This window comes from Corvus cornix, chromosome 3, assembly GCF_000738735.6.
Source record: "Corvus cornix cornix isolate S_Up_H32 chromosome 3, ASM73873v5, whole genome shotgun sequence".
In the NCBI taxonomy this organism is placed as follows: domain Eukaryota; kingdom Metazoa; phylum Chordata; class Aves; order Passeriformes; family Corvidae; genus Corvus; species Corvus cornix.
The window spans coordinates 1,905,101-1,932,143 of NC_047056.1; the positions used below are offsets into that span (position 1 = coordinate 1,905,101).

General features: G+C 46.4%; 2 protein-coding genes across 14 annotated transcripts in view; one reads left to right on the plus strand and one right to left on the minus strand.

Moving 5' to 3' along the window:
- Window positions 1–12,718, plus strand: part of EML6 (EMAP like 6) — a 90,791-nt gene extending 78,073 nt beyond the window's left edge. For 5 of the 9 annotated variants that reach the window (XM_039569195.1, XM_010402978.4, XM_010402983.4 and 2 more), the window contains 13 exons: window positions 548–646; window positions 1,839–1,859; window positions 2,218–2,391; window positions 3,070–3,278; window positions 3,722–3,879; window positions 4,516–4,630; window positions 5,147–5,335; window positions 6,346–6,566; window positions 7,276–7,438; window positions 7,932–8,035; window positions 9,078–9,231; window positions 9,495–9,595; window positions 10,206–12,718. In XM_039569195.1, coding sequence (XP_039425129.1) covers window positions 548–646; window positions 1,839–1,859; window positions 2,218–2,391; window positions 3,070–3,278; window positions 3,722–3,879; window positions 4,516–4,630; window positions 5,147–5,335; window positions 6,346–6,566; window positions 7,276–7,438; window positions 7,932–8,035; window positions 9,078–9,231; window positions 9,495–9,595; window positions 10,206–10,230 — 1,733 coding nt within the window. In that variant the 3' untranslated portion in view covers window positions 10,231–12,718. The remainder of the gene's footprint in view (window positions 1–547; window positions 647–1,838; window positions 1,860–2,217; window positions 2,392–3,069; window positions 3,279–3,721; window positions 3,880–4,515; window positions 4,631–5,146; window positions 5,336–6,345; window positions 6,567–7,275; window positions 7,439–7,931; window positions 8,036–9,077; window positions 9,232–9,494; window positions 9,596–10,205) is intronic. The other 4 variants (XM_039569198.1, XM_019287914.3, XM_039569197.1 and 1 more) reach the window with 3 other exon arrangements.
- Window positions 12,719–12,726: 8 nt separating this feature from the next.
- Window positions 12,727–27,043, minus strand: part of RTN4 (reticulon 4) — a 40,751-nt gene continuing 26,434 nt past the window's right edge. For 3 of the 5 annotated variants that reach the window (XM_039569200.1, XM_039569201.1, XM_039569202.1), the window contains 6 exons: window positions 23,008–23,215; window positions 21,058–21,196; window positions 15,991–16,060; window positions 15,289–15,335; window positions 14,192–14,250; window positions 12,784–13,810 (listed from right to left, as the gene is read on the minus strand). In XM_039569200.1, the coding sequence (XP_039425134.1) occupies window positions 13,768–13,810; window positions 14,192–14,250; window positions 15,289–15,335; window positions 15,991–16,060; window positions 21,058–21,196; window positions 23,008–23,215 (566 nt within the window). In that variant the 3' untranslated portion in view covers window positions 12,784–13,767. Of the gene's footprint in view, window positions 13,811–14,191; window positions 14,251–15,288; window positions 15,336–15,990; window positions 16,061–21,057; window positions 21,197–23,007; window positions 23,216–26,435; window positions 26,533–27,043 lie in introns of those variants that run through there. The other 2 variants (XM_019287916.3, XM_010402977.4) reach the window with 2 other exon arrangements.

Below are 27,043 nucleotides of genomic sequence, written 5' to 3' on the forward strand. Positions count from 1 at the left end.
ATTTTTTCCCATATGGTCCCAGCTATGCACTCAGCAGCTCTGCTGCTGAGGTAGGGCCCAGGGGGAAAAGCTGTCAGATCTGGTGGCCTTTGGGGACTCCAGTCCTAGTGCAGCCTCTGACCTGTGGGCTGGGAAACAAGCATGGCCCCATCTCTCCTTTCTGGGCCTGTTCCCTTGGGAGGGCTTTGCCTCCACTTGGCTTCCCACTCACTGCCTCAATTCACTGGGATTTCACTGGGAAGCCTGGGCTTTGCATTGGCAGTTTTGGTGTTTCCTGCAGTTATGGTGGCTACAGGCTGTTCTTGGGCTGATTCCCTGGACATACAGAAAATTTCCCAAATATTGTATCCACCTCTGTGTGTTGATGCTTGTGTCCATGGCACATTTTGGGAAGAGTGCCTGGGAATGAGAGCAGAGCAGCCATGGGCAGCATTAGTGCCCCCCACGCCCCCTGGGGAGTAGTAACAAGCTGCCCAGTAGTCTGTGCTTCTGTGTGGGCTCCTTCCTCGGTCCTGTGGTGACTCAAGTCCTGTTTGGATGTCATTAGGCAGCCAGAGTTTCTACCTGGAGCACACTGATGACATCCTGTGCCTGACAGTGAACCAGCACCCCAAGTACAAGAACGTGGTGGCCACCAGCCAGATCGGTACGTGACCCCCACAGCAAAGCTTTACTCACAGTTATCAGGACCCTGACTTATTTGGGGCTTTTCTGTGGAGGACTTTTACTTTTTGTTTGATTTTGAATAAGTAATCAAGCTCCAGGGTTTACTTAGGATTTCAATTCCATCTCTGATTGTGAGTGAATGGATTTCAGAGTTCTTTGTTGTGTAATCGTATTTCACAAGGCAAGATTTGATAAACTGCCTAATCATCTCAATCATCTGATTTATAGAATTTCTTCTTTCCTTCTTGTGTCCAAGGCACTGTTTAGCAGTGAGAATACACTGAGCATCATTTTCTCTGCAGGAATACAGGAGCTGTACAGAAAAGGCCAGAAACAGTGAGATCTCAGCAGAAGTTAGGACATGTATCAGGGGACAGTTGGGAATCCATACGTATTTGTGTGTTTATTATTTACATGGAGAGTCTTGCCAGATTCCCTAGGACCTTCTGCAGGAGTAAACATTGCATGGGGAATGCAGGATGAGTTGTCCCAAGCCTTGAGAAGGATCTGCTGCCTTTCAGCTTAGTGCTGGAATAATTAACTTTATGGAGGAGAACGGGGTCAGAACGTCTCCTCAGACCATTCCGGAAGGAGAATGGAATCCATAACTGGAGGACAGGAGTCACTTAACAGGGGGCAGGGAACGGTAGTGATGAACACAGTGACAAACACAAACCCTCTGCTGCCTGTACTGAGCACGGTCACTTCAGCTGGAATGTGAAGGGAGCACCCAAACCCACACGTGGTGCCAGAGCTGTGCAAAGTGCTGATTTCTGTGACATGAAAATGCTCAAAGCCCTTTTCCTGGGCCCCGGGAGATCAGTGCTTCTGAGTTTGGCTGATACTTTGTGTACCTACAGATTCACTCCACTTTTGAATCTAATAATTTTTAAAACCTGCATGCCTTTAGCATTTCTTTTAGATACCATTTTAAAAACTTAGAAGTACTAAATATTGTTGCAATATTTGTGTATAAAAGCCAATATACCCAAAAAACTTCAACAATATTCCTGCTTATTTGTTTTGTTGATTTAATCCATATCCATTTCCAAGTTTTTAATTTTGTTTTCCTTCTGGTGCTGATGCTGGCACTTCAGCACGAGACACATGACTTATTTCACCTATTGTTTTCCCTTGGTGCTTCCTCATTTGCCATTGCTCTCACAATGCAGGTGACATGACAGAATTCCCAGGTAAGGCTGATTTGTTTGTGAATTTAGCAGTCCTGTACGAGTTCCATGTTGCCTCGTTGTATCTGTGTGAACCATGGATACAAGTGAAACATCTGCAGGCAATTTCTTTTGCATGAGGCTCTTCATGAATGTTATGTTGTTCTTTTAGAACTTGTCTGACTTCATGGACTACAATGATTCCCCCCCCCGTGTTTTGCAAGCTATTTTGATTTCTCTTTGTTTTCCAGTAGTGCTAATCCTCAGACAAATCCAACCCCCCAACTAATGTCTGTTCAGGTTAAATGTTCTTGCAAAATGCCTGGTTTGCGCTGAAGCTTTCCAGAATTAATTCACTTTTAATGCCTCTCTCTGCCCGCAGGTACAACCCCCACAATTCATATATGGGATGCCATGAGCAAGCAAACCCTTTCCATGCTGCGCTGCTTCCACACCAAAGGGGTCAATTACGTCAACTTCAGTGCCACTGGCAAACTTCTGGTGTCAGTGGGAGTCGACCCAGAACACACCATCACCGTGTGGAGGTGGCAAGAAGGTAAAACCCAGGGGGAAATCGTGTTCCTTCAGCCCAGCAGAGCTGTGCACAATGATTTGCTTTGCCTTTCACGTCTTTGGACTTCCGTGTCCTCACTCTGAGTATCCCAGCTAATCAGGTAAAAATGGCAAAGGGCTAGAAAATATGGGCAAGAAGGTAAGTTTTAAACATTTATGGTAAGTGGAAATTAAGGAAAGAATGATGCTTAACGTAAAATTACATGAAATTAAGGAGAATTACTGCTTTTCTTTCCTAAAACACTTGAAATACTATGATGGAGATAGGCCTTTGGGAAGTAATTTCCAGAAAATAATTATCTTTGGAAATGGTAGAAGGGAGAGAAAAAGTGCCTCAGCCTATTAGTGTGTCCCTGTGCATTTTTCACCAGATGATATCCAGCATTTCTCTTGTGTTCTCACTGACCCAGGAGACAAATTGTGTTATGAAGGCCTTAAATCTGCATTTCCTAAATCTGTGGGAAACAATGGAATAACCAGGGACCTTGGGGGTTGCATTAAGATGTTTGATACACTAAATAGTGCTGGGATTTGCAGCTTTCAGCATCTGGGATCCAGATCTCTAATCCAATACCAGCTCGACTTATTTGATAAAATCATATCAGATTTTAATTTCTCAGGTAAATTCAGCTTTATTTTTATGATTTCCTAATTAAACCAGGGGCTAAAGTTGCCAGCAGGGGTGGACACCTGGAGAGGATCTTCGTTGTGGAGTTCCGCCCAGACTCCGACACTCAGTTCGTGTCCGTGGGGGTCAAACACATGAAGTTCTGGACCTTGGCTGGCAGTGCTTTGCTCTACAAGAAAGGAGTCATTGGTTCCATGGAAGATGCCAAAATGCAGACCATGCTTTCTGTTGCCTTTGGAGCAGTGAGTTCAAATTACCTGCTATGGGATTTTAGGTTACCTTTGTATTAAATCTGCAAGGGTCAGTTGTCTTTGCTGAAATCCAACCAGCACTTGTTAGTGAAATGTGGATTTAAAACCTGTGCACCTTGAGATCCTTCCTTAAATTTCCTGAGCACAAGTGGCTGAATATCTTCTATTAAGTTTCGTGCACACCTACTGCCCTGGCTTTTATTTTTTTTTTTGCTGGTTATTTAGCTGTTTAACTTAAACCACGATCTGTTACTTTGTGTATCATTTTTTCTGCTAATAGTATGTGGTGTGACACATGCCAGTGGTGCCACCAATGGTGACAGTCCAGTGTGGGTTGTTAAGGACTTGTAAATTTAATTTAAAGAATTTTACTTGAAGCTGAACAAAAACACCGAGGTGTCTGTTGTAGCAGAGGTTGCTGCTGTCTGTTGCAGAATAACCTCACCTTCACTGGTGCCATAAATGGAGATGTCTACGTGTGGAAGGATCATTTCCTGGTCAGGCTGGTGGCCAAAGCTCACACAGGACCAGTGTTCACCATGTACACGACTCTGCGGGACGGGCTCATTGTCACCGGAGGGAAGGAGAGGCCGTAAGACGCAGAATCTTCCTAAAGTGCCCAACTTCTGTCTCTCTTGTGTGGTTTTTGTTTTCATTATTTATCCAGCACCCCAGAGGTGAACGGTCTCTGTGCTGTAGCAGTTTCACTCTCAATTTTGCACAACCTGCCCAGATGGCTCAGTAAGTGAAGGACTAAAGGAGGACACTTGAGGGTTCCACACACACATGTTCCATGCCAAGGACACTCTGAACCTCTTAGGGATTGGTCCAAACACCTGGATAAGGTCCTTGTTGCCTGAGCTCCTGCCATAAGTGGAGTTTTCTTCATTTGTTAGTTCTGTCAAACTACAGACAGCCTCTCCCAGTGGAGATGCTGCATGTCTTAGGGTTACCACAAGTAACATGTTTGCCAAGAAACAGAGGTTTGAGATCAGTGACAAGAGAACAGTTTGGTTTGTACAAATTATGGTGCTGTTTAAAACATGAAGTGTGAAAGCATTTAGTTTTTTGTTACTTACTTCTCATTGCATCATAGAGAAGTGTCCTTATATAGAGTGGAGGGTGGATCAATGTATGTTTTGTGATTTAAGCAGAAAAGTACTGGTGGGATTGGTGGGATTTCCATGTGCAAAGGAGCCATCCAGGTGACACCAGGCCTCCTTTGCAGCACGAAGGAGGGGGGAGCAGTGAAGCTGTGGGACCAGGAGATGAAGCGGTGCCGAGCCTTCCAGCTGGAGACCGGGCAGCTCATCGAGTGCGTGCGCTCCGTGTGCCGGGGCAAGGTGAGCAGCGGCCCTTCCTCCGGGGCAGCCGGGGCCACGGGGGCAGAGGGCACAGCTCAGCTGCTTCCCCAGGCACAGCGGAGCACAGCTTCCGCTGGTTCTTTCAAAGTCACAAAACCCCCACTGGGAGTTACTGAGAGACCTTGAGCTTTGGTAAAGTGGAACACAGGAGAAATAATGGAGTAATTTGACTTGCTGCAGTCACTCCTGAGCAAGTGTTTAAACTGGAAATGAGAAAGGAGCACGTGATGCTGCGCAGGATGGACCTGTCCAGCCGACCGCTCCAGGGATGGTCTCTGTTTCACTTTGCCTGGGAATCTGACACATTCCTTGATAACACCACCACTGAAGAATGTTGTTTTGTATTTCCAATCCAAGTAGCCATTAACCAGTTCCAAACTTCCTCTGTTTATGCTTTTTCCAAGTATTTGCTAAGAAAGCCCTGGAAGTTTAAACCATGGCAGTTACTGTTACACTGACCATCTGTCTCCACTCTTTTTCTTTGGCTACAAACAGGGGAAAATCTTAGTGGGAACGAAAGATGGAGAAATCCTTGAAGTAGGAGAAAAAAATGCTGCCTCAAACTTGTTAATTGACTGTCACATGGAAGGGGAAATCTGGGGCTTGGCAACTCACCCCTCCAAAGACATATTTATCTCTGCAAGCAACGACGGAACAGCCAGGATCTGGGACCTGTCGGACAAAGTGAGTACCGTGAACGTAAAGGTGTGTGATTAAAAATGAACATTTTATCCAAGCATCCATTTTCCACCTGTGCCTTTGAGCAGCCCTGGAATGAGAGCAGGATTTTGCCTCTGTCCTGAGCAGGGTTTGGTCCTGTTTCGCCCCAGTTCTTGCCTTGCTGTGAGTGCAAAGGCGAATCCTTGCTGTGGGAGAGGTGCTGGGCTGTCCCACAGCCAGCACTCCCAGAGGAATGCGGGGATTCACCAGCACACCTGCCCTTGGAGTGCCTCTTGTTGGGCATTGCTTATTTTAATCTAAATCTGCAGGCTGGGGGATCAAGGAGGCATTTTAATTCCATGTTGCCAGTCCGGGTGACACAAATTGTGCTGTCACACACAGAGCCCCTGCCCATCATTCCACCTTCCTGGCAGGCATGGATCCCTCCTCTTCAGAGCCTTTCTTTGGAGCTCAGCATGTTGCCTCAGGGGTTTTTCCAAGTCAGATTGACTAACAACAACCATTTTAAAAAATAACAAATAAAACATTAATAAAAAAAACCTACCAGAAAGGTTTCTGCTCATTTTAGCCAGCATAAACCTTTTCACAAGGTTGCTACCTGAGCTGACAAGGGTAATTTTTAATGAGGAAAATTAATATATTATAAATACAACCAGCTAGGTGAAAATGTAAGAGCTTTCTAGGATGTTTTCACATATCCAATGAAATGGGAAAGCTCTGTGCCAGTCAGCAGTTGTTGCAGCTGTCAAAGTCACCTTTGAAACAAAGTAGGAAATTGGTTTTTCAGCTCTTTCTGCTAAACAGACCTTCGTCTGGTGTGAAACTGGATGTCACCCTACAAAATAATGCAAACATGAAGCCCCCATCTGAATCACATCTCGATTTTGAAGTCTGCTTAGTGACAGATGCCTGGTGGGATGCGAGTCTCGGTGTGACATTTCAGGTTTATGTTTAGAGGGAAACAGAGATGATTTGTTTTGAATTAAGTGAGTTTTATACTTTGTGTTTGGAAGCTTTCCGTGTGCTGGGGAGGTGTGAGCCTGTTGCGTGTGTCCCCGCAGAAGCTGGTGAACAAGGTGAGCCTGGGGCACCCCGCGCGCTGCGCCGCGTACAGCCCCGACGGCGAGATGGTGGCCATCGGCATGAGGAACGGAGAGTTCGTCGTCCTGCTGGTCAACAGCCTCAAGGTGTGGGGCAAGAAGCGGGACAGGAAGTCTGCAATTCAGGACATCAGGTAGGAAGTGCTCAAAATACACGGCTCTGGCTCAAGGAAATGGCCATCGAGTCCCAGGTGCATTTGCAGAGGTTTTCTTAGTCCATGTTTATTGAAACCTGTGTGAGCTGGAGGGGGGCATTGTGGTGGTGCATGAATTCAGTTACATCCACACTGCACAGCTGTGATTATGGGAATTAATTTTCCAAACTGCAGTTTCTGTCACTGACTCCCAGAGGATTAGTGTCACTCTGCACACTGTGCTGTGGCTTTATGTGAGTGCAATATTAACATCACTTAACTACAAACAATATAGAAGAGAGCCATGGAATGGTCTAGGTTGGAAGGGGCCTTAAAGCTCATCCAGTGCCACCCCCTGCCATGGCAGGGACACCTCCCACTATCCCAGGTTGCACCAAGCACCGTTCAACCTGGCCTTGGACACTTCCAGGGATGGGGCAGCCACAGCTTCTCTGGGCAGCCTGTGCCAGGGCCTCCCCACCCTCACAATATTCCTTCCCAATATCCCATCTAACCCTGCCCACTGTTAGAGATATCTTTAGTCTTCCTCTGCTGTTAAGCAACAAGGTTTCATTTGAGTTCTGTCTTGCTGTCAATAGAAGACTTTTCATGTTTTCCAGTAAACAAAGTTACTGTTAGCATGAAAAACAAAATCAAATCTTGCACCAAAACAGGCAGTGACATCCCCTCTCCATGTTTCATTGTCTAGAATCAGCCCAGATAACAGGTTTTTGGCAGTGGGCTCACAAGAACATACTGTGGATTTTTATGATCTCACTCAAGGCACGACCCTAAACCGAATTGGCTACTGCAAGGACATTGCCAGTTTTGTCATACAGATGGACTTCTCTGCAGACAGCAGGTATATCCAGGTATGTCTGGGATAGCCCCTGGAGTGCTCGGATTTCTTGTGCCACCATAAGGAGATGGAGGCATGAGCTGTGCTAAGAGCAAAGCATTATCCCAGGTTAATGGAACAGGTACAACACTGAAAAGGAAATTGTGGATTATAACCATGCAAAAGCAGTTCTCTTCCTCTCTGAGCCTGGGATGTGTGTGAGAGCTGGGTTAATTTGGGGGGTTTCCTTTAGAAATGTTTCCAATTTAGTAAAATTGGGTTGAGATAAAGTAAAGTATAGAAGTGAAGGAAAATCTGTCAGCTCTGAACACCTCCTTCCATCATCATCCTGTGACATTGTTATTCCTTCATATGGCACATGTTGAATTCCAGCTAATGAGGAAAAAAGAGAAATGTTATCCCTAGATGTTTAATTCCTCATAAAACCTGGTGAGACTGCTGGAAATCTTAAAGAAAAATATGTTATTTATAGCAGAGTTTCCAGGCTTTTCCTTTTCCACTCTCAGGTATCCACAGGAGCCTACAAGCGTCAAGTTCATGAGGTGCCACTGGGAAAGCAAATCACAGACCCTGCAGTCATAGAGAAAATCACCTGGGCCACATGGACCAGGTAACACCCAACGAGAGTGTGGGGCCAGAACTGGGACCAGGGCACAGGTTTGAGTGTGGAAATGCTGACATGTCCCCAGGGCCTGGCAAACCTGCAAGCGCACCCGGGCTCTGCTTCCTCAGAGCTCCACCTGACACCCTTGGGATTTTACACACAGCTCTGGCTGTTTGGTGTCTGTAGTAATTAGTGCTGTGCTAATTACACCAGGGGCTGTCACAGAGCCACAGTGGCTAGTTGCCACTTGTCCCTGGCCCCTCCCATGCCTCCGGGCCCCTCCAGGCTGCCTTGTCACACATCAGCAAACACCAGCAGCACAGAAGGCCTGGAAATGTGCACTGATTGTGTTAAGGAGTTTTGAGTGTCATTGGAATACATTTCCTGATGTGGATGAACACAGGAATCTCCCCCCAGCATTGCAGAACTGTGGCTGTGCTCTTCCTGTGAGAAGTGGGACAGGCCAAAGGGAGAGCTGACAGTGGGTGAGAACCAGGCAGGGCGAGGAGAAGGTAAATGAGAATCCTCCTACTCTGACTGCTCTGCTGGCATAAAAATCCGCCCCAAATTCCCTATTCTTGAGGACTCCTGACAGCTGGTGGGAGGGGCAGATGCCTCAGTCAGTGACTCTGGGTAAATGATTACAGAGAACTGAAGCCAGGGGCAGAACACTGATTTCTGAGAAAGAGTCGATATCCAGACAAGCATTCCCTCATTCAGGAACTCATGGCTAAGGGAACACTGCACTCAGAAATCCTGGGGGGAGGCTCACAGACACCAGAGCTGCAGAAGATGCTGGCATAGAATGATGGCAATGGTTTCATGGGAAATAAACCTCAGGGTTTATGGATAGAGATTGCCTTAAGAATCACACAAAAATGATGTGTGGCCACGATGAGCTCAAGGCAATCATTTAGAGGGGACAATTTTATTTTAAATGCAGGGATTTTTTATTCCTGAGCTGTGTTGGCTCAGCACCCTGTGGAAGAGCAGCAGCAAGTTAAGTCTTATGGTCTAATGTCTTTTATTTACCTTGGTTTTGGAACAGCATTCTTGGAGATGAAGTCATTGGGATCTGGCCACGAAATGCAGATAAAGCAGATGTCAACTGTGCCTGTGTGACCCACGCTGGCCTGAATATAGTCACGGGAGACGACTTCGGGCTGGTGAAGCTGTTTGACTTCCCATGCACAGAGAAATTTGTAAGTGCCTGTTTTATTTTCATCTGAGCAGCTTTTGCTTTTCCCAAACTCCTCAGCACCAGTTACAGCACCCAACCAGTGTCATCCATCCTCCTACAGCATCCAAGCTGCTTGGGCTGTCCCCTGGGCAGCTCCTACAGCATCCAAACAGCACAATCCATCCACAGGCAGCCCCCATGGAGTGAAAAGGCCTCGGGCTCAGGATGGCTGTGGGCACAGAACTGTGCCTGGTGCCATCCCTGAGCTGCTGTCCTGTCCCACAGGCCAAACACAAGCGGTACTTTGGGCACTCGGCACATGTCACCAACATCCGCTTCTCGCACGATGACAAGTTCGTGGTGAGCACCGGAGGGGACGACTGCAGGTAACTGGGGCCGGAGTGGGGCACGGGGAACAACACACACAGAGACAGAGCCAGTGCCAGTGCCAGTGCCAGACAGATGGAGACTGAGACACACACGCACACAGAGCCACACAAACACAGACACACAGGGCCATGCACACAGACCAGAGTCACACACACACACACAATCACACACAGCCGCGGTAATGTGACACACACAGACACCCCCCACACATGCACTGCACATACACAGTGCACAACCACAGTGTGCACACATGGCCATGCAGTGTGCTCACACAGCAGGCGTGGATACACACAGTGCACACACACTGTAGCTCCACAGGGCACACACAGAGATGCACAAAGAGAACACTGACGTGCACGGTGCACACACAGACACTCTGCACACACACACAGAGACACATAAAGTGTGCACACACTGCACACATACACAGTGCACACACACAGGACACATTCAGACACAGTAAACACAGCCCCCAGCTGCAGAGGCGCACACACACCACGCACACACACACACAGAATGTATTCACACCCAGTGTGTTTATCTTCCGCTCCTGTCTCACTGGGCTGTGCTGAAGGCCGATGCCTGCTCTCCCTCCTGTCTCCACAGTGTGTTCGTGTGGCGCTGCCTCTGAGCAGCCTCTGGCTGCTGCTGTCCTGCCCTGGTGAGGGCTGCGCTGGCTGGGACAGCTGGGGATGCCCCTCCGGCTGCAGGAATCCCAGCCCTGCTGCAGGCTGACATTTCCAGATCACTCATCCCAACGTACTGACAGGGAATGGGAGCTGGCGTTGGAAAGCCTGACGCCCTTGCGAAGGAAGCTGAGGTTTGAAGGGTAACCTGGGGATCCCAAAGGGATGAACAGTTCACTCACAAAGCTGCTTTTGCCTAATACTGTGTTGTTCAAACCATGTCTGAAAAGGGAGAAAACATTGACAAAAGGCTGGGCCCTTTAATTTCCAAATTTGTGGCTTGAACAAAGTTCAAGAAGTGGGTGGGTTTTAACCACACCTGCTTAAAACTCCAATTTGGTGCACTCAGTAAAGCTGGGAGCATTTAATGAGCAGGCTGGGGAGGGGGGAGGCCACCCTTCAGCTTTCATTAATTGAAGGAGCAAAGTAACCTTTTTTTTTAAGTCCATTTTGTTTTTAAATATATATACTTGGCAGAATTTTCTATCCATGAAGTGCCTTGGAATAATTTTCTAGTAGTTTGGGCGGCAGCTTTGCCTCCCCCCACCTGCTTTCCACACACGGTGCTATGACTCTCACCCAGAGGAGGGCTAAACCATTCTCACCTTTTCCAGCTGGGTACTTACATTATCCCTGGTTTCTGCTTGGTTTCTATACCTTCACAAGTGAATTCCCCACTGTTTCGGACAGCGAGCGGCTCTGTGCTGTCAGCAGGCCAAAGTGACGGCATTCCAGTTCCTGGGCAGCTGCTCCTGCAGCCAGCAGAGAGTGCAAGCTGAACTCCAACAGTGAGTGAGAGGAGAGGGTTTGGACAGACTTGGTTCAAGACGTTTTAACACCAAGACTGAGGGAGCCATTCCCCAAGTGTTCCTGCATGCTCCCCATTTCTGGGAAAATGTGCTTTACACTCCTACAGGCAGTGGCCAGCCAGAATCTCGGCCTGGTAGGAAAGCCTCCATCAGTCCCTATTTCCTGTTCTGGAGGGGCATCCTAAGCCTCCAAAGGAATCCCTGGAATGTCCCTATAGCAGGGCTGTGTGTGTCCTCCAGCCACTCCATGCTGCTTGTAAGCAGAACATAAAATCCCCAGTACCAGGAAATGCAGCTTTTTTTTTGGGAAAAGTTCATCCTGGCTCACTCTGGCCTCCTCTCCCCATCCCTGCTTCTCCCTCACCCCAAAGAGCACCTTGTCCGGGCCTGGGGGACAGCTGACACTGTGGGGAAGTGGAACCACAGACAGATATTCCCAAAAGGCAACTCAAGCCCAGCACTACTTTTTTACAACATTTTGTCAAAACCAAAAACTCAAGGGACAGTGGACTTGGAGAAAGTTTAGAAAGGAATAGCAGATATGGGCAGTATCGAAATATGTACTTAAGCTATTTAAGATTCCAGGCATGGAACAACATCCATAGTTTGGAATTACCTTTCTTAATTAAAAGAAATAAAGGCCAAAATAAACCATTTAGACTTACATGCAGTCTCTGAAAAGCAATAGTGCTTTAGTCCCAGTTCAGGACAATAGGATTTTGAACTCTGGAACCTTCCTGCCAGTCCGTTTCTGCTGCCCACCTCTGCATAGAAAAGTAGCAAAAACATCCCATTAAAGGAGTGGATTCCTGTTTAACACACAAAGTGCTTCAGCAACCTCAAAGAATCACCTTTTTTTTTTTTTACAATTGAATTTATTAATGCCTTATATGACTATACAGCAGAGCAGTTTGTCAGATACACAGTACGAGTCCCTATGCAGTCTTTTTTTTAAAGAAACCTTCGGGATCAAATCCTGTTCTGTTAGGTGCTGCCATCAGTGGGCACCTCTGCCTATGTTGTAACCACTCATGTTTGCCTTCCTTCCGTGTTGATTGTATCCCAAATAAAACCAGTTGTGTGGCAGAATGAATTAACCAACAGTGATGTGAGAAATATCTTCAAGCAATAGTGTCTGTCAGGAAAACACTTACGGTTTGTATGTTTCTGTGGTCTGGCTTCCTGTATGAAATGCTCAGAAGTGATGCTGTATTTCACGGTAAACTGAAATAGTAATGCATGAATTTGTATTTTTCAATGGCCAAGAAGCCATTCATTTAAAATCTGCATCTCAAATAAATTTGTACACAAGTTTTCAATATCCAGCTCTTAACACATTGACCTGGAAAGATTACTGGGACTTATTTCCTTCAAACTTGAAAATGGCATTGACCACTCCTGTCTCAGAAGTCCAAGAACCCAACACCCTCCAGAGCTCCCTGGGACCCTGGAGCTGCCCCTGAGCAACTCCTTCACACTGCAGAGAGAGAAAAGGGACCGTGACAAACCCACCCTGCACCGCGCTCTACTCGGACACTACTGCCACCACCATGGACAATGGATATTTATCACAACGACCTTCAAATAAACACAAATGTATTAAACTTGCCTCAAGAAAGCCAAATACCGGTCTTATTTTATGTCTATAAGCTTTATTGATACTTGGGGTTTTGGGGTTGGTTTGGTTGGTTTTTTTTTTTTTTTTTTTGCTTTTTTGTTGGGTTTTTTTTTTACATTTCACAATGCATTCCACAGACTTAGTTCAGTACAGCTCAAACTGCAAGTGTATAAATTTTCACTTATCATTTCTTGCATAACAGGACAGGGCTTTAAGTTTCCAAACAACATTTGCAGCATTAGATACTCGGTCCACAGATTATCAGAGTCTGAGAGCTGGAGAATTATTTGCTCAAGATCAACTACTGTACATTTGTGCAACAAAGTGTATGCTGTAATTTTCTTTTACTCTATGTGGAGGTTCTTTGTTCATTTCTCTTTTGTTGTTTCCAACAGATGCCAGTGTTTACAGAGACTTTTTAGTTTCTCAAGCTTGTGTGCTCTGGAGCTCGTCCAGGCCTCAGTCAGTTCTCTGAAGTACAAAGCACTGTGGAGCAGCTGAAAGATCTAAGCTTTGTGAAACACATATATATATATTGGCAATTGATAAAACAATAAAATCACAATACAGCTATACTCATACCAAAAAGGCAAGATTTTTCAAAACTTGCTAAACTGGTATATTCTTCTAAAACATCTCATTTTAGAAAAATCTGCATCAATCTACACAGACCATACACAGTGCACAAACTGGGAAGTGTTCTCCTCTGCCCCACCTGCTCTACACCTCCGGAACGCAGCAGGAACTACCTCTGATGAAGCAAATGTACAGCTGTCTCAGTCGTTTGTATTAGCCAGTGCTGCACACAGGATAAGGAAAGATGATTAGTTTTAGATCCATACATAGCAGCTTACAATACTTAAGATGATGAAACACATGGCAGTCAAAACAGTTATTTTTCCTCAAACACTGCGTTGCTAAAAAATAAAGATCTGTGAAATTGCACTGCAATGTCAAGGGGTTTGCTATTCCCTGACCCTCCCCGTGTAAATCCAATGAGTATTTTTCCCCCTTAAAAGATGAACTTCCTATTGGTAAGTTGCTTCAGGCTTCTTTTACTCAGTTTTGCGCTTCAACCCCGGGATCTTTGCTTGGATCCTGAAAGAGGAAGAAGGAAACAGACAAAAGTAAGTTTGAGTAACAGACAAAAAAGAGAAGGTTCAACACAATCTTAGAAAGAGCAACGTGTGAGAAGAACCCTCACAACACACAGTTTTATCCTCAGAGCCCAATGAAACTGCTGAGCTCCTCACTCCCTGCCCTCAGCTGCACCTGCTGAGGGGCTCAGGTGCCACTCATGGGTTGAAATACACAGATTTCCATTAGAAATAATAGAGGCTCATTTCCTCACCAGTCCAGACTTAGAGACCTCTTAGACTCCATGGCCTGGCACATGGAGAACACATTAGTCCTAGACAGGAGTGCCACATGTCAGGCACTGTCATCAGTCCAAAGGGAAACAAACCCAAACCAACTCACTTGGCCATGGCATCTTTGACATTCTTGTTCACAAGTCCCAGGTAATGGTCAATTTGGGCCTGGAATAGAAGCAGATAGAAGTTACAGTCGAGTTCCCCGTTTGCAGCCTGGCAGAGTCCCACAGAACTCTGGGGCAAGTGGGAGCTCAGCCAGGGGTATTTCCCAGGGTGATGCCAGAACTCCAAGAATGCACCCACCAGAATCAATCCCTGGCTTCTCCCTGGTCCATCAATCCCCAGTTGTGGATGCAGGGCTGGGCCCCTCTGGGCCCCACAGGAGCAGCAAAAGCTGCTTAGCTGGGCTGGGCCAGGTAACCAGCTTAGGCTGCAGCCTGGCCAGAGGATTGAGCAGCTTGGGCTAAGCCCCACACACACTGTCCATGCTCCTGCCTTGGGGCTCCAGGGCTCCCTTTCCCCGTGGGGGAGGAGCTGGGGCAGGACCCCATGAGGCTTCACCATCTGCTCCTGCCTCCCCCCAGTCCCCGCCCGGCCCACGGCGGCCTCCTTGCTGAAAGGGGAGACAAACAGCTAAGCCAGAGCTGGCTCCCCCCTCCTGTGCAGTGACCTGCCCAAGATCAGCCCTGGCCATAATTTGATCAAAAGCATTTTACTTTGGCTCCTTCTTCCCTCCTCCTTTTACATGGGAGTCTCTCCCTAAGAGCAGCACTGGACTAGACCAAGCAGCTCCCACCTCCTGTTTTTGCCAGGGCTACAAATTCCACAGAGCTTTGGGACACCAATCCTGAATAGCAGCTCCAAGAGGTACAGCAGGATTAACACACCATACCCTGTGCTGCTCCAGTCCTGACCAAGGCTGGACCAGCAGAAAAGGCCTCCAGGTTCATCCGGCCTTTTCCAGGACTTTTTGCTGGGGAAACTTCTTCCACTTCTACCAAGCAGGAAAAGGGAAAGCACACACAATCTGAACTTCAAACTGAACTAGCTTTCCCTGGCCCTGGCTCCTGGGTAAAGGCCTATTTTAAAAGGCTTTAAATATTTCAGAAGACTGAAATTAATTTTAATTAATTATTTGCTTCTGGTTTTGCTTCACCAGAGCTGATTTTATGAAACATTTAATGAATTCTATTAAACACTCACCTGATGTCTCTCATAAATAACAGGAACACTGAAGAGCGAAATCAAAGCTGGAAAAGAGCACGTCGCATGTATAAATATTGAGAACAGGGATGGTGTTCAGGCAGAACAAGAACTGGTTTCCACACCTCAGCATGTCTTGCAAAAAGGTACAAGAACAAGGAGTAACAACTAAGCCCCACGCACCAATTGTTGGCCAGTAAATTCAATAATCCCTGTTAAGGAGAGCCTGGGCTGTTCTCCAGGTCTCGCCACAGTACAAGTCTGGTCACAGGCCACTTTTTCACTGTGGGTTATGCAAATTCTTCCCAAAGGCTGCTCAGGCATCAGTTGGTTCTGACACCTGAAGCCAGCCTGCTCTGGGATACAAGAAATTAAATCCTGCAGTGGGACAGGGCCACAGCAAATCTTGCACTTCCTCCAAAGCCCCAGCACAGCAAGGACATTCAGGGCAGGTTGACCCTGACATGGACAAGCACAGCAAACCTGCCTGTAAACAGTGTAATGTCTGGACACCAGCAATCCCAAGGAATTCAACAACACAAAAGTACTTGTTCTGTTGTGTTATCCAAAAAAAAAAAAAAAAAAGGACCTAAAAGTGCAACATCTTAAGGCTACAGATCAGCCTCCCAGTGTTGACCAGACCCCACTGCTTTCCCAGGGTTATTTTGTGTGCCTGGTGTGTAACACAATGCAAACACTTACCCAGGATCAGTAATGTCAGACCATTGAACAAGGCACCAACATAAGTGAAAACCCACATCAACACTGCGAACTGCAAGGGAAAAAGAGCCCGTCAGCACCCAGTCTGTGACCAGGACACCCCACAGTCTGCTGTAAACACGAACTAACCAGCCCCAAACTGCACTTCACCCCTGTACAGCTCCTGTAACCAGAGCTGGGTGATGAGATGGCTGAAGGATTCAGTAATAGGATACGTGGCCTCCTGCGTCCAGGTCACGGGGCTGAATTCAGCCCGAGTCAGCAGTGACCAAACACTGCCCCGTGCCTTCACAGGGCACTGCCAATTCCATGGTGAGGAATGATGGGCAAACACAGTTCCTACCTCCCATCCTCCAGAGAGAGGAGACAGGCCAGGCTAGGAGAGGCCAAAGAGCTGGTGCATGACAGAGCCAGAGAGAAAGGGGGTCACTTGTGTGTGTGGTGGCCCTGCTGCCACCCAAGTGCCCACCCACCTGCCCAGCCACGCTCTGACCAGACCAGGCAGAGGCTCTGTTTCATCAGGAAAAGCCCATCTGGAAGGTAATGGGCTAGGGTGGGCTTAAAAAAACCCAAAGGCACTTTGGATATTATATTGGATATTATATAATAAAAAAATTTAGGAAAGAGAGGAGTCAACAGTGCTCCAGCTGGCTCCAGGTCAGAATCAAGCTCAGAGGCAAAGACATCCCTAAAGCCCCGCACTGCCATCACTGCTGGCTCCCTATCCCAGCCCCCTTCCCCCTCCCTGCTGACAGCACTTGTCCCGCTCCCAGGGGGACACAGGCTCTGCTTCCCAGCTCCACACAAAGGTCTGCCCACGTTTAGTGCCAGGTGGAGTGTCCCAGGCACACCTCTGACCTATAGCAGTGGGAAGGGGCCAAGGGCTGCCAGCTCTATTTTGGGGCAGCATTCCTCGCAAGGAAAATCAGCCGCTTTCTTCTAGAGTTGCAGGGCTGGTGAGGAGCTGAGCAGCAGCCAGGAACAGTGGCTTTCCCAGTGTTTACTCCTTGCTCTGCACAGAGCAGAGATCTCCAGCCCCTGGTCAGCTCTGCACACAGGGTTGTTTTCCAGCAGAACCCTAGACAGGCACCACAGGAAGGCTGGCACTGGCACTAGGAAGGGCAGACCTGGGCACAGTGAACAACCCAAGGTGGAAACACTCCCAACAGCAGGAGCTGCACCCAAGGAAAGGATGGGTACAGAGTGCTGGCAAGGAAAACAATGCACAGTGCAGGACTGCGGGTGTGGGCCAGGATGCTGGTAACTGGCCTGCAGCCAAGGTACTCTGAACTTAGGTATCCCAACATCCAATTTTAGCTTATCAAAAGATGTAAAATATCCAAACCAAACAAAATCAACAGCCAGCAACAAGATAAGGGCATGACAATCAATACAAGTTTAATTCCATGATCCCCACAATGAAATCGAGTTGACTTCAAGAGCTTCACTCAAAACTGATCCTGTTCAAAATTCAGGTGCATTAACTGCAAGTGATGCAGTTCTTTATCTGTCAGCACTTTTGAGATGTGACAAAGGAGCACCAGGGAGGGGCACAAAGTTAACCCCTGGAGAGGCTGCACCATTCCCAGCAGCTGCATTCCCACTGAAGGATTCTGGCAGGCTTCTCAAGGAAAATAATGCAGATTTTACTGAACTCCCTCATGACTGATTCAAACCCTGGCCTAGTTCTGCCCTGCAGAACTCACCTCCAGGTGAGCCTGGAGCCGACCTCTTTGCACCAGGCATTTTAACGGAGCAAACACTCCCATGTGGGTGCAGCACGCCCCCAGAGGGACAAAAGGCACCAGCTTGCACTGGGCAAAGAGCCCCTGAGCGTGTGATGGTTCACAATGGTTCTCTTGCATCCCAACAGCTATCCATGACCTGCTCCACATGGACACAACTCCTGAAGCTCAGCACCCCCAGCCAGCTCAGCAGCCAGCAACACTGCTGGTGATTCTGCCCAGGGCAGAATATGTGAGTTTACGTACGCACAGGGGTAACAAGACAAATCAATCCCAAAGTCCAACAATTATCAGAACTCTCCCATTTAGTGAGCATTAAATTTATGGTTCAAGAAAGAGCAAAATCCAGAAGTTCACACTTGACCACACAAGCTTTTCTCCACCCAAAGTCTGTCCAGAGCAGCGTCGGGGTAGAACCATAAACTGCTGCATGTGCAGGTTTTAATCCCCTTTACTTGCTAGCACTGAGTGGGAGAAGGACCCTGATCCCACAACTTCTCTCCCTGCACCATTCTGACACTTCAGCTCTCCCAGGATTATCCATCCTGGAATCCATCTCAATCCCACATTTACCTACTGGTCCCTATTTTCTTTTTCTTATAAATGATGCAAACCCAGACACGCTCAGAAACACAAAAAGGCTTGCCTGAAACACACCTAAGAGACCTTTACAAACACAAAAACCTTCCCTGAAACATCTCTAAATAAAGCTCTAAGACAAGAAAAATAAGCAGAAGGCAGCCCAGGCTCCACCTCCTTCCAGAGCTGATACTGTCCCTCCCATCCACTTGGGGTGAGGGGAAGCTCAGGAGCCAAGCTTGGCCTGACCCTTCCAAGGACATGTACGCCAGGCAGTGAAAGCCCTGTGTGGATGATGGACTGAACCCAGTTTTGCCAGCCAAAATGGGCAAATCCAGAACTGCCCCTGCACCCCTTCTCTACTATAGAATACTCAGAATACAGCACAGAGCTCTGTTCCTCAAAGCCTCAGCTGAGCAAGTGCAAGAGCAGCCATGCCAAGTGCCAGCACAGCCTTTACCAGGACAAAATGCAGCTTCTCCTGGGGCTCTGGCAAGGGCTCGTCTGGAATTACTCCTCAAGAGCTGTGAGGAATTTCTCCTTGTGCTGCATAAATATTTAGAGTCCATTTTAAGACTTCCCTGACTGAAGCATTGTTTAATAAAGAAGAAAAGAAATCTTAACAAGACAGATTTTACAGTCAGAACTATTACACACAATAAACTGACCTGCAGACATTTTCTACATTAGAGCTCTGTAACTTGAATTATACACAAACATGTGGTTTCCTATAGTGAAGATGTTTAAACTACACAAGCCAAGGTATTTTTATTTTTTAAACCAGGGCCATTATATTACATAAGACCCCGGAATCCCAATGTTCTCCTCGAGCACAAACTCTTCAAAATCAGTAACTTGTGCTGGTAAACTGTCCTGACATTCACTGGTTCCTGATAAAGGGCTGTTTCCAACTACCATAAATTAGACTAATTAACCTACATAAAACATTTTAAATGTCAGAAGGAGAGAGGGGAAATGAATTAGTTCAGCTGAATAAACACATCTTTCCTATGGACTGTAGTATTTTAAGTGATTACAGTGCCTTGAAGACATTCTGGCTGGAATTAATTCTGCTTCTAACATAATTCCTCCAGAAGGCCTTGTTTTTAGACCAGTGTTTAGTGGAACAGCAGTTGGCTGCTCACTGCAATGGGTTGGGATCTCTACACAAACTGTGAGAAGTCTCCAAACTCAGACCAAGGCACAGATCACAAAGGGTTTAATCAGAAGCACAAGCGACTTTGTGATTCTGAGTTTTTCTGTGCTGTTGATAATCAGATCCAAACAGGACTTAAGCAGCAGCACTATTGATCATGTCTCAAAAAACAACCAGAAAAGGAATGCACAACCAGCTCCTAAAAAGCCTTTTCCTGCAGAGCCCTTTAGGAGCAGGGAAATTATTGTACAACCCCCAGGCCAATACTCCATCTCCTCTCTCCCTCCTGAGAAAAGAGATCTGTCCTGGGAGCAGCAGAGCCCCCTTATAGCTCCCACCCCTCCTGCTGCCAGAGGGAACTGCCTCACTGCAGGAGCCAGCAGGGCATCAGGTGCAGCTTTGCTGGCACAAACTTTGTTTAACTTGGAGCATAATGAGAAACTGGATCTACAAACTCTGGGTAAGATCCCGAGATCTGCCTGCAGATTTCTATTGCACAAATACAACAAGGACTTGGACAGCCTTCCTGGTTTTCCCCACATTTCACAAGGAACCCCTCCCCCAACTCCACAACAACTCAAAGGACTTTATAAAGCACTAAGTAAGGGGATTTACTGCAGGATAAATGCAAGTTTTTTTTCAAGAAGATTAAGCAAACTGAAAAAGAAGTGGACAACACACTACTTGGTAAAGGAAGAACCAGTTTCAAAAACAAAGAAAGGCAGTTAGAGCTTGAAAGGAGAGAATATAATTCTCCCAGAACAAAACTGAAGCATTTTCAGCCAATTCTTTTATTCTGGAGGGTTTTTTTGGTGTGATTTGTTGTTTTCTTTCTTTTTTGGTTACACTTTGTTTAATTTATTACTATTCTTCACAGTCAGTTGTGCTCTGCCACCCTCAATAAATCCCATTAAATTCTACATGGATGTACTCAAGCTGTTACACAGCACCGCTCACACTGGGTAGAGTAATTTGCAAACCCCATTTCAGTAATTCCCATCACTAAAAGCAGCAGCTTTCACTCCCAAACCCAGGGGCTGGAACAAGTGTCCACCTTCCCAGTAACACACGGGCATTGCTCAGCCCCCACTCTTCCAGCAGAAGTGGAACAAGAACTCCTGTTTGAGACAGGGAGCTGTGCACTAACCACAAACAGAAAACCAACTCCAAACCAGGCTGGGGCAATCCAGCCCAGAGCCAGGTTTTCCAGAGGGACACACACATCAGCGACACACCCCCAACGCCCAAGACTGGAGCATGGCTTGTTTTTTCAGAAGATTCCTGCTGTGAGAGGCACTAGCGAGGAGCTGGAACAGGGAACTGCAGGCAGCCACAGCTTATTTCTGCTTTCCATTCGTTCTCCTGCTCTGCCCAGGTGCAGATCAAGCTATCCTTTACAGCTACCCCTATCACTGCAGGCAGCACTCGATAGCCAGCCCTGTGCCAAACACTTCCACCAACAAACTACACCTCGTTATTTACTTAACCAGAGCCACTGTTCATTCTGCAAGGAGCAGCAGGCTTTGCTAAGCTGGGTCAGCAGCAATGTCCTCCCAGAGGCAAACTCACCTTGAGGGAATCCACCAGGTCATCGACGAGGAAGAGGCGCCGCAGCTCCCGGACGGTGCCGTTCACGTGGCCCAGCACGACGTTGCTGTACTTCTGGATGAGCTCCTCCGACACGGCTACATCGGAGTCCAGGTAAGCCCTGCAGGAGAGAAGCCTCACTGTAACAGCGCTGCAAACAGAGCTGTGTGTTAGATACAGTATCACTAGAACCTCCTTTCTGCGTTCTAGAGAAACAAACTTCACAGTGCGAGGAATGCTGAAAGGACAGAACAGAACTAACTTCCGGTATTCTTCGTGAACCATTTTTTTCTCACTGCTACTTACTCAGTCACCTGCACCAGGCAGAAAAGGTGGGCAGCCTAAGACAAGGAAAAAAAAAAATCCTACAAAAGCAATATATCCATTTCTGCCCCTGGAAGGACCTTGTGGAGTTACCATTAAGCTGTAACACACTATGGCACAAGAAAATGGGCTAAATTCCTCATTTGCTAGAAAAAATTCTTACAGCTAGTGAGAGCAGTTCTTTTACATAAAGATATAAGCCCCTATCTGGTTATGTGTTCTTTCCACTCCACTGTCACTTTTATCTGTAATTGTAGTGGCTATGGCAATTAGGAGTCTTTAAACAAAGTATAAATTAATTTTCTAATGTGCATGCTGGAGGCAGAAGGAGCAATGCAATCATTTTACAGTTGTTAAAACTTTGCTTAGGGGGATTCTGCTTCGGGGTGATTTTGTTTGGGCTTTTTTAATAAGAAAATGACATACATGGGAGCGTTGTGCAATTTAAGGCAAAGCTAAACATGACCTTGTGGCAAGTCCAAGACAAATGAAAATACTTCAAATGGTGAATGCAGCAATTGGCCATTTCAGGGCTGCATTCTGCCATCCACCCTTGGCTTCCATCTGCTCACCCCTCCCAGCTCATCCACAGAATACTCAGTACCTGCATCTAAAATCCAACTGTTCTCATGAGATTTTTCAAGTAAAAACACCCTTCTTGTAGCTAAGCTATACAGAAAAAAGTAAGCAACCAGGTATGCTGGGCAAGAATGTCTGGAAGCTGCTCAAGAATATCAGTATTTTCAGAAATAAACTGTAGAAAGAGCACAGGTAGAACAAGTTCTGCTTGTTCCTGCTAAGAAAAAACTTGAAATTGTTGTTTGGATAATGAGAAGCAAACGAGATTTCAACTGGGAATATTCACCCTGACGAGGGGGTGTTTTCTCCATAGAGTTTTGTCCCACAGACTGGCTTCCACTGGAAAAGGAGCCACTGCACGTGGTCTGGGAGGAATGGAGGGAAACCTACGGAAACACTTTGCTTTGCCTTACAAAAGATGGGAAGAAGGGAATACCACAGAATTAGTAAGAGGGCTGTAGACAGAGGGGCAAAAAGGACTTTCTGAAGGCTGCAAGGAGAGACTGAGCCACTTCACTCATTAATAAAAGGGAACAGGAAGGCTGGGCAGAGTGGGACAGGGCTGGCAGGGAAACAGGAAACACACACTCCTACAAGTCCTCCAACACAGATTAATAAAGTTTTGTTTCTCTTAAGAGGCAGCTCTGCAGCAGTGGGTACCTGCATCCTGTCACTGACAGGGCAGCCTTGCAAGTGGGGAGCACAGCTACACTGCTGCACACCAAACCACACGTTTTAAGAACATCCTTAAAAGTTCCAAAAGATAGAAGTAGTCCCTTGTCATGGTTTAAACCCTGCTACATTTATTCTGATTTTTCCATCCCTTGTACCAAGCCCTCAGTCCATTTTCTGTATTTATTGTATGACTCCTGAGAAAATCTGAAAGCGGGGAACACATTTTTCAGTGCAGAGTCTTGTTACATTATTATGCAACATCTTCCAGCACGTGTCACCCACTGCTTCTGGCAGCACCAACACTGCTGCTCTCCAAAACTACACACTTTTGCTCGATTAAAAGAAAAATCTCACCTGAAGGGGTGGCCCTCATCAGACTTCTGGATTGCCTGGATAACTCCCTTGTATATCCTAAAGCTGATGGTGACAGAGAGCAGGGCCAGGGCAATGTAGGCTGTGACGCTCACGATGCTGAACACTGTTAATGAGAGCAGCAGGAACAAGCTGGCTCCAAACACCACCCCGGTCTTCTTAATGTCTCGCCAGTAAAGGAGGTCAACAACTACAATTTAAAAGAGGTAAGAAATTAGAACAAGACACCTTTTACAGCCATATGAAGACAGTAAAGTTTCATTATTCACTCGACTGCTGAGAGTCACCAAGAGTGGAACTTGCGAACCCCCGCCAAACCAGAGCTGAAATCACAACTAGAAATAGGTTATTTAGTACTGGCTCTGCTCTGGACTTCAGATTATTGGAATTACTGCTATTAGGACTACCTCAGATGCAACTGTTCAAATTTTAAACCAATGCTGCCCTTAAAGCAATGTCAGAATGCATCTCTTCAGCTACTGTGCTCTGTTCTGCACCAGAATCACAGCACTTTGTGCTTCATTTCCTCTCATTGTCGGGCATTTTGTGGAGGTCACTCCCTGGAGAGATTGATTCCAATTCCCCTGTTAGGACACATGACAAGACACCAGCAGATCTCCAAACCATTGTATCTTTCCAAGCCTGGTAGAGGCAAAGGCACTGCTCAAAGACTCATTAACAGTTCATTTTGTTTTCTTTTGATGAAAGCATTCCCATGGGAGTTTATAATGTTGATTATGGGTGACAGACTGAGCCATCAAGAGGGAATACACTCCCTGAAATGTCAATCCAGGCTAAATCTACTGTGCTCCAATGCAGAAGACTTCATTTGCAAACCCCGTTTAGTTTTCCTTAAGTGACCCTCATTAGAGAACACAATATTATGCCATTTTTAGCATCACTGTTCAGAGCAAACTACACCCTTACACAAGGCATAGGTAATGGCCTGACACACTCATTGCAGAGCAGCAATAACCTACTAGATACAGAGCTCAAGATGAATTACAGAAACATTATTACTGTTGCACTGCACATTTAGTAATCCTGCCTCATCCTAAACATCAGCAAAATTGACTGCAAAACAGTGTACCACAACTTAGAACAGAGTCTTTGTCTGGATGACTATAAAACCATTTAAAAGTAGAATTTGTCTATTATTTCTTGCAGGATGAACACACAGTCATGCACCAACATTCAACACTTGGTAACCTCTGCAGGGCAAAGTCTGTGAAACCCTTTTGTAGGTACAATATGCCAAAGCCCCTGGGGCTGGGGTGTGTTTTTCCAGACTTTCAAGAGCTGAAATCCTTTCCAGTTATTCCCACAGGGAAACTGTACTGCATAGCAGGAAAATGAAAACCACAGTCAGAAACTTAAACATACCATAATGCAAAGTATCTTACCCCGATATTTAATTCACATTTCAGCAGAAGTTTCCTGCAGCCTCACAGACAGAGCCAGGTTACAGCTGCACCAACACCTTCAAATTATCACAGACCAGAAGTGCTGTGGAAGGAACAGCCTGATCGCTCCACCACTATCCATCCCACTCCTTTCTTCCAGCCTGGCTGCCTGTGCTGTGCCAAAACCATCCCAGAAAGCCAGGAGCCAGCCAGATCAGGGCCTGGAGCTGCCACCATGTGACTGCACAAACATATGGGGGCAGAGATAGAGCGGCATCGCCCGGAGGCGACGCTCCTGCTCTCCCCAGCATCTCCAATCCAAACTCCTCCTCCCACTGCAGCCCAGGCCCCAAGCAATACAACTTTTCCTTAGCATTTGTAAAAATCAAACAAACAAAATCAAGTCATTGTAGATCTCCTTTTGTGTGGGTTGCGATCCCAAAATCTAACTTTTTCTTTGGGTTCTTTCTTTGCTTCCGGACACAAAAGTGTCTCTACACACCTTGCATTAAGCATCAACAAAACCATGAGATTGACCTAAGAATCCTTGTAACCAGTAAACCTAAACTGAGCTCCAAGGAGCCTCAACACCTGGGTGAGATCTTCACAACCAGTCTTGCCAAAACCAGTTGATGGATTTTGTGCTCTTAAATCATGTAAGGCATCTTTGGGAAAAAAAAAAAAAAAACCCAACCAACCAAAAAAAAACCCAAAAAACCCCAAACTCATTTATTTTGGAGCATTTGCTGCAAGCACTGAAACTGTGTTTATTTTTAAATGTTGCAATTTGAGCATCCATGCACTCGAATTTGGGGCTGCCCCTGTATCAGGTGTCACATTCAGTATGAGCCCTGCTCCTCTCTGCCTGCAGACAGCATTATTTCTGTAAATGAGCTGCTCCCTCCTCTCTGCACAGCTTTAAAGCTGTGGGTTCTTCCCGCTCCATAGGAAATCACTTACCCCATGCATTAATGCATTATACCAGTTATGGGAAATGTAAAGAGAGTAATTCATCTGTATGACAGTTCCAGAATGCCAGAAACAAAGGTACATTGCTGGAATTAAAGCACACGGCCAAAAGCTAAATGGCCTTTAACGACCCATCAAGTCTTTTGTTCTCGGTAATCAGTAAGAAAAATCCTCACACCAGGAGCTCCTGGGTCAGAGTTAAGCTGCACATAAAACATTTTTCCTCATTCCATCTTCACTCCTTTCGGAGAACGAGCAAACAAGTTCCGGCTTAATGGCATATGGATCTGGTTTCATCCTAAATTCCTCAAAGGAAATTCGGCGTTTAAGTCACTGAAAAACTGCTTTGTAATTTTGCAATCCAAGAAAGCACATGATACCACTGATTTGTATTCTCCCATTGATCAGAAGGAGGTTATTTTCATTCATTTCAAAAGGAAAAGATTGAAAGCATTACTAGAAGCAGCTTTCTGGCTTTAATTTACACACGAGATATTCACAGCAGATTAAAAATAAAACCAGAAAAACAAAACCCCCAAACCAATTCTCAGCAACAGCCCCACAATGTCTTTCCTTATGAAAACTGTTCTGAGCTGCATTCTATACAATATGAAGTCTAATAAAATAAATAATATTAATGCACGTCTTGCAGGCCTGTTCTAAAACAAGAACAGCTGCCTACATTTGGTAAGCACGAACTGTCACTTGGCACGTCTAAAAATAGTCCCGTACCATCCGTGCCTTACATGCACAACTCATCCAGTTACATTTTGCTTTTAAAGCAAGTGCTGCGGTAGCTTTGGCACTGTATTTCTTAAAGTCTTTTCCTTTCAGATATTTAACTTAAAACTGAGCAAGTCATACCGGGTTTTGATGACAAAAACAAGCGGTCTGATACACTTAACCTGATAATCCTTTTTTAAAAAACTCTGAACCAAGAAACTGTCTTTTTCATCTTTTGAAAGAGAAGTTAAAAGCGAGACCTACGAGCGAGTTGAGCTCACGTGTACCAGAGAAAACCAGGAAAAAGGGACTAACCCATTTTGGCATCCATCTTGAGCGTGCTGCAAGCACCCAGCCCTGGCACGGCTCGCTCCCGGCGCTTTCCACTTCCTGCGAGGGCACTCGGAGGTCGGAGCTACGCAACCTCCGCCCGCTGCCATCCCAAATCCAGCGGCCCCGCCAATGGCTGCGTGCGCGCTAAATCCTTGGAATGCAGCTGCGGAGCCACGGGCTCCCTGCACAATGAACAACTCCCCTCTATCCAGTATTTACAGCCCAACAAACGCCGGGCTTCAGCGCCAAAGAAAGGCTGTTTGTGTCAAAGGGGAGGGGAGAGGGGGAAAGAAACACTGTGTGATTTACGGGCGTTGTTACACTGGAACCTTTCTGTAACGTGAAAGGTAGGCACAGATCCTTTATATTCTCCTAGTAACAGTGTGGAGGCACAGGGAGGAGCCTTTTCTGGATCCATTTAGCGTTGTGCCAATAGAGAAATGGGACAGCAGTGCTGAGAACGGGCAGCTTTCAGCACGGCTGGGGCGCAGTGTCCCATCTGTCACCGAGCAGGAAAAGCTGCTGGGGACAAAATCCACAACCACAAATTGCTCTGCATTTCTGCTCAGAGAGGCCTTTTCCACTTACAC